Consider the following 7,468-nt stretch of genomic DNA (forward strand, 5'->3'; position numbering starts at 1 on the left):
GGATAGAAGGGCCGTGACATTCCTCTTTTACCTAAAGGCCTGGGAAACATATCTTGTATTATTTATGGCTTTATGTTTAAACAAACCTGCCTTCCTCTACTACATTCTGATCCTTTTCTGGAACAATGTTAACTTACAAAGGTCTACCAATGGTTCCTAGGTTTCTCTATCTCTATTCCCCTCCTAGACTTCTAGATCTACCTCTCTGTCTGTCTGTCTGTGCTCAGGCCCTCATTCATGTCTGACTCTTCGCAACCCCATGAACTGCAGCACTCCAGCCTCTCTGTCCATGGGATTCTCCAGGCAGGAATACTCGAATGGGTAGCCACTTTCTCCTCCAGGAGATGTTCCAGAACAGGGATCAAACCTTCATCTCCTGCATTGCAGGTGGATTCTTTTCCACAGAGTCACCTGGGACAGCTACATGTGTCCTCGGCTATTCTATCCCTGTGATATGGAGGCAGGCTCCCCCAGCCAAGAGCTGTCGTTTCTCTTGGTGGGAGCCTTCTAAATGAAGGTCTCCAGCTTGGACTATTGTCTGGAATTTAGTGAACAATTTTATTCCCAACAAGCGGAAGAAGCAGTCATGCATGTGCAGAAACATCAAGGGTAAACTTTCCTAGCAAGGACTTGAGGGGAGGGGCATGTCACTTGGTTTGGGGCCTTCCTTCAGTTCCCTTTATCATGGAGGATTGGAAGGACAAGGCCCGGGGAGATCAGTCTGCACAGAGTAGCTGACCCACGTATGAAAGAACTGTCCTCCCTGCCACATCAAGGGTTACCTGAAGCTCCTCTGGAGAAATGACCAGGTGTCCTCTGGGAACTGCTGGGAGGTCTTGGAGCTCCTGTCTCTTTACCTGAGGACATGTGCTCAGAGTAAGGCCCAAAACTCTCTGAGACCCAATAGAAGAAAACAGAGGTTGCCTAACTTACCACATCTACCTGTGGTCTCTCAGGACAGAAAGCTGGGACTGGAAATTGAGGTCTTCTGATGGCTGGCTGCACCTGTCCTCAGTCAGGCTCCTAGGAAGACCTGTATTTCCTCCCTCCTTTCACTATTACTGTCCTCTCTCCAGGTCCTCTCACTGACTTCCCATCTCCTAATGAGACCTGTCCTCTCATGCTACAGCCTTAAATTCCCTGAGACCACCTCGGAGGATGTGAGGGCTGCCAACCTGTGGTCACTCATGGCTGACCCTAGGGGAGGGATTCTATAAAAGTGGTATAGTGTGAGTGGTTCCTTTAGTCCTCATGGTCCTCTACTTGACTCTTGGCATGACCTGGAGTTCCTCCTGAGGTTGACCCCTGAGCCCCAACGTCTCAACTTCCAGAGATGCTCTAAAAGGAAATGTGTGGGGTGCATCATGCCCACGTTCCCAAATTTGCCAGTGCGAGGTGTAGAGGGGCAGGGCTGTATTCTAGGTGCAGTCCCTTTATCCTCATTTGCAGTCACTAGTTTCCACTCTTGGAAAAGGCAAAGGCACCCCACTCCAGTACTCCTGCCAGGGAAATCCCATGGGCGGAGGAGCCTGGAAGGCTGCAGTCCATGGGGTCACGAAGAGTTGGACGCGACTGAGCAACTTCACTTTCACTTTTCACTTTCATGCATTGGAGAAGGAAATGGCAACCCACTCCAGTGTTCTTGCCTGGAGAATCCCAGGGACGGGGGGGGGCTTGGTGGGCTGCCATCTGTGGGGTTGCACAGAGTCGGACAAGACTGAAGTGACTTAGCAGCAGCAGTTTCCACTCTGTACTGAAGTGAGGCTTCTCCCAGTAGACCAAGGCTCTCACCTCCCTGAGACCACTCCAGCAGAAAGAGAAGCACTTCAGCCACAAAGCTTTCTCCTGGGTCTCATAGGGCTGACATCAGTGGTTTGCCTCCACAGTATCCCCTGTTCTGGGCTGAGTGGTCCTCTCGCCCCTCGTTCTGGGACCTCATCCTCACTCCTGACCAGACCCAGACTGCACCCTCCACTCACCTCAGGCTGTGCTCCTCAGCACAAAGGCATTACTTTCTTGGAAGTTCTTGATTGGAAGACAAGGTGAACCAGAGGGTGGAAAGCTATTGGGGCCTTCTGAGGAGGAGAACATTCTAGGGCTCCACTCTCTTTTGGAGTCAGTAGTCCCCCAGTCTTAGATCAGGTTTCTTACCTTGACTTCTGGTAGCATATGGGAATCCACCCTCTCTACTGGCTGAATCAGCTGGCCTGTGGCCAAGGCTTTCGCCGCCTTGAGAAAACAGTAGGGGAGGGGAGAGAGGTGCTCCCTGGCTACCCTTGCCTGTTCCTTCGTGCCATCCCACTTGCTATGGGGGGGTCCACTCATCAGCACCCAGTGTCCTCACTGTAAATCCTATGAAGGCCTGATAGGATCTCCTGTGTGGGCAGAATTAGAGCTGCTGCTGCAAGACCAAAGCACTCAACTCCCTGAGGTCCACCCTTGCCCTGCAGGAAAGGAAGGCGCAACTCACACAGACTGCTCTCCCCATAGCCACACAAGACAAGAAGCAGGATATAGTCTGTGGGACCCCTAGTGTCCTAAAATCTTCCCCTTGATAACTATCAGAGGCTGGGACTCTTCCATCCATTGACCTGGGGACACAGCGCTTAAGCTAAGGCTTTTATGTCCCCGAGAATCAGGAAGGATAAATGAGGGCATGTTGATCTTTTCAGGGTATCTGACATTGCATGTGTTCATGACCACATTGTCCCTGAGTAGTTTTGTCTTCTTTCATACCACTCATTTATCAGCATTTTTTAAACTTTATTCCAAAACAGTTCTTTGGGACAGGGCCCCAGGTATCCAACAAGACACATTTATTGGAGTGTTTAGAGGAAAAATGAATGAAAAGACATAATGTCTGGCTTAGCCTGGGAGAAGTGGCACATTGTGGGCTGTCCACTAATCCAGATCGGGGGACTAGTCCCAGGAAGGTCACTTCATCAGTTTGTGAACTTGAGAAATTGGCAAGTTATCCATCCACAAATGGAGTCTGCTAAATCCAATTCTGCATGAATGCTGGAATGCATGTACTACGTATAAAGCAGTGGCATACTGATGAAGAAGTATTGGTTTGTAATAAGTGGAAGGTATGATTACTATGAACCCCTCAAATACCACTTTCCCATCTATTTTTAATCCAGGAGAGAGCAGAGAATAAGTAATGAATTAGGGCAAAAGAAACAAATATTCTTAAATGAGCTAAATAAGTCAGAGTATTTTTTATTTTTACTAAAAGGGAGTTTAAAAGAAATAAGGTAAACCACAAGTTAAAGACTTTTTACTCTATTCTTTTCTCCATTTTCTTTTTGTTTCTCAATAGTTTCTGTGGTCTTCTTTCACATTAGCATGAAAATCACTCTTGCAGTGCTATGTTACCTACTTGCAGATCAGAAAGACAATACAGATGGCTCCTGAATGTCTTTTATGTCTACCAAAACTGTACCTTTAAAACTTTTAAAATAGCAGTGAATATAACATCAGTACCATTACCAAATTAATACTCTGAAGAAAAACAACCTCTTAGAAGTAAAAACATTTGAAAAAAAAAAGAAACAAATAATATGTAGAAGTTACTCGTGTGAAACAGAGAGAGAAATGTGATCGAAATAAATGTGATCTACCCACTACTACCATGCACTCTTTAGAAGCTTGACTGCTCTTGAAGAAACATTCTCTTCTAATGTCATGTTAACTTGTTTGCATTGTGAACAATATATTCAGTACTTTCAGTGTGTTTTACAAATACCCAAACTTTTAAAACATTAAAACAGCTAGAAACTGTGATTTACATAATTCATACATTTGAATTCTGAAGCACAATAAACGTTATCAAAAGAACATTTGGAAATACTGGACACCTCCTTCACCTCTTTACCTTTCCAATTTAAATCTTCATTCATTAGGTATTTCTCATATGAATACAAGAAAACAGATGTATATTTTGTTAAACAAACTAGATCTAAACTCGCTTACCCCTTAAAACTGTAAGAAGATATGGGTTTTGTTCCCTCCAGCCCACTACTCTGCAGTATTTAGGAGCCTGACTGCTCTCTTCCAACACAAAGGGAACAAAGTGCCCTGCCCCCGTCCCTAGATGTGGGAGGAGCTGCAGGACTTGGCCCTGGAAGGGGCACTAGCCTCAGCCATGGGTGGAGCCCTGGCCTCACCTCTCAGCCCTGCTCTCCCCGCCTGATCTCTCAGAGCCTCCTCATAGAGGTCTGAGAAGGAACTAGGGACCCTACCGTGGAACTTGGCTAGAACCTCCAGTACCTTCATCTTACTGGTCTCAGCACAAGCTCTCAGGCCCCACAGGAACTCATAGTGCAGAGGATCACTATTGGGCACCTGGCAGTAGTTCAGGTACTCCTTCTGCACCAGATCTTTGGTGATGAGCCTTCTGGGCTCCCCAAAGATCCAGTGCCTCCTCCCAGCATAGATCCCCAACATACTGAGGAATTCCCAGACCTCCTCCTCGGTGGCGCAGTTACCATTCATGAAGATGACCCCCAGGAGCACCATGAGGAGACCGGACTTGGGCAGCTCCCCCTCACCACTCGGACAATCGTTTCCCCCGAGGTTGAGCTTGCTGATGAGGGTGTAGATGTTCCTGCTACGGTCGACTTCCTTCATCTCCAGGCCAAAGACCAGCTCCATGCGCTCAAGGGCTGTACTGAGGATCTCAGGGAAGTGCTGCCTGTACTTCCTGCTGACGACTTTCATCAGGGCATTCTGTGTGATGGGCTTCTTCTTGGTGTACCTCTCCAGCAGGAACTACACCAGTATCCTGGCCTTCCTGGCCAGAGGATCTTTGCGAGTGCTCTGAGTGGCAGGGGCTGCCTGGGAGGCACCTGCACTTTCCTCCTCTGGGCCCTGGGCACCTTCATCAGATCCTTCACAGGAAGGCCCTGCATCAGGAGAGCTAGGGGCCATGGCTCCCTGAAGCTCTTGGCGATCGTCAGCAGCAGGGGAGCTCAGGGGAGAACCCTGAGGGGCAGAAGAGGGGGAGGAGGGGCACTCCTCCTTTGGGGCTGCAGCAGCACTGGCCTGGGCCTCCTGAGTGTCCCCCCGGACCTGATGGCGTTTCTCGCGGCCATGGGACTTATTCTTGTGCCTCCGAGGCATGGTGACAACAGTTCAGGGACCGCAGGTAGGAGTCAGGGTAGGAAAGCAGGTAAGGAGGGCACCTGGAGGAGCGACAAGGACATGCTGTGAGAACCTTTAGCAAGAAGAGTCCCCCCTGGCTTGAATGGAAGCCGCCTCGGAGGGGTCTTCGAGGCCAGTGCTCTAGGACCCACAGGGCTCCTGTTCTCCTGCTCAGCCTATCTCCTGGGACCGCTGAGTAGCATGGGAGAGTGAGCCCTGGGGTGCATCAGACAGTCCTGCCTGGGCGTTAGAAGGGGCGGGACAGTGGGTGCTGGCAGGGGAGGCAGGTCCTCTCAGCTGACATTCAGAGTCAGGATGAAAATTGGTGCGAGATACCCTCATATCCAACGCCCCCTCTCCTGTACCCAGCCCATTCCCTCTCCTGTCTGAAATTGAGGCTGCCACCTTCCCTGTCACCCCAGACGAGCAGAGGAGTGCGTACTCAGCCCCCCAGTGAAGGGTCCCAACACCTTCCTTCTGCTGTCTCATGGCTGCCCCTTCACAACCAGGCTCCAAGCTCCCTTCTCAGGCCACCACCCTCCTTCCCGATGTTTAGCCGGGAGGAAGATCTGATCACAGGGGAGGGTCCTGAGGCACCCGTTAGTCCGGGAGGACGGTCCTCATCCTGACTCTTCCCGAACCTGACATCCTCACTGTACTGACCAGCTGCCAGCCCCTCAGAGCAAAGTTCCCTCTTCTTTGAGTGTCCTGTGTCCGCGGTCGCAGTGAGGGAGCCCCTCTGCCTTTAGAGTTGCCCGGTGGCTGCCCGGATGATCCGCAGCAAAATCACGATGAGTTGGAGGTTACACATGGCTGCCGTTCTGCTGCATGGAGACCCTCAGTACCCCCGAGGGTCCCTCCTTCACTCTACAGGCTCATGGCTCTCCCTCTACTGAGCGGAGCTGGATCCAGCAGAGACTGACTGAGGCATTCTTTCCCGAGACCCCCTAGGGGTTAGTGGACGGTCTTGGGGCCTAAGAGCTGGCCTGGATCCTCTGGTCTGAGTGCAGGGCTAGGGTGGCCGGAGGCTGTGCGGCCCCCTCTTCTCAGAGGGAAATGGGATTCGGGGTGCAGAGTCGTGTCCCTGCACTCGTAACTCACGTCACGTCCAATCTTGACACCCGATGACACTTGGGACTGCACACTCTGGCTTCCGTCAATGGCAGCTCTCAGAGATAGCGGCACTGTCAAGGATGGCGTCGCTCCCCCAGCGTGCTCAGGAGGACGTCACTTCCTGTCCTGCGCATCTGGGCTCCAGGAGGGCAGCAGGGGCGGGACCTGGACAGGCGGGTTTCCGGGGGAGCTTCTCCCGGGATTGGCACGTGGACTTTGCCTTGACTCTTAAGGGGTCCTGGGACGTCCCTGTCCTGAACTGTCAGCTGGCTCACTCCATGCCGCTCACTTGAGTCAGCACCTGCAGCAGGAAGAATTGGGGAGCCCACGCCTAACAGCCGTCCTGGAGCCCATGAGACCGACAGCGAGGGCTCTCTGGGCTCCCTCTTCTGGAGTAAGTGATGCTCTGTCGTTCTCCATTGCCTTGCCTTAACCCCTGTAGATGCTGGGCTACGACCCATCTGCTGATCCGAGGACAAGGCCTCATATCGAAAATGTGAACCCCCGAGTCTCCCGTATGAAGTGCATATACGTCTCATCTCACCATTTCTACCCAAGGCTTCCTGGAAATGGCTGCTACAGGTAAGATGAGCCGAGAGGGAAGGATGGGAGACTGTCTTCTGAGGTGTGGATCCCCTCACATCTCACTCAGAAACTTCATTCATATTGACTGCTGACAGGGCCTGGAAATCCTTCCCTTTCTGGTATAAGTCCACCCCTGTCCCCAGCCATGCTCATACAATTCCAGAAGAGTAAGTGAGGGGCTCCTTAGCCTGACAGTTCTCACTGTGGGCTCTCAGTCGACTGCAGGGTCATTGCTCAAACGTTCTGAGATGAATTTCTGTCATTTTGTACAATTCCTGTGATACTAACTTGTCTCTTTTAGTCCCTGGGTGATAGTCTATTAAGGTGATCATAAAGGGGCCAGTTCAATGGCACCCCACTCCAGTACTCTTTCCTAGAAAGTCCCATGGACGGAGGAGCCTGGTGGGCTGCAGTCCATGGTGTCGCTAAGAGTCGGACACAACTGAGCGACTTCACTTTCACTTTTCACTTTCATGCATTGAAGAAGGAAATGACAACCCACTCCAGTGTTGTTGCCTGGAGAATCCCAGGGACGGGGTCGCACAGAGTCAGACACGACTGAAGCGACTTAGCAGCAGCAGAAGCAGCAACATTCCCTGGTGACTCAGACAGTAAAGAATCTGCC

General features: G+C 51.1%; 1 protein-coding gene across 1 annotated transcript; it reads right to left on the reverse strand.

Moving 5' to 3' along the window:
- Positions 1-4,092: 4,092 nt before the first annotated feature.
- On the reverse strand, positions 4,093-4,722 carry LOC128069650 (melanoma-associated antigen B4-like). Its single transcript, XM_052662769.1, has one exon. The coding sequence runs from the start codon at positions 4,720-4,722 to the stop codon at positions 4,093-4,095; it is 630 nt and encodes a 209-aa protein (XP_052518729.1).
- Between the last annotated feature and the right edge of the window lie 2,746 nt (positions 4,723-7,468).

The sequence above is a fragment of the Budorcas taxicolor genome, chromosome X (assembly GCF_023091745.1).
Source record: "Budorcas taxicolor isolate Tak-1 chromosome X, Takin1.1, whole genome shotgun sequence".
Taxonomy (NCBI): Eukaryota; Metazoa; Chordata; class Mammalia; order Artiodactyla; family Bovidae; genus Budorcas; species Budorcas taxicolor.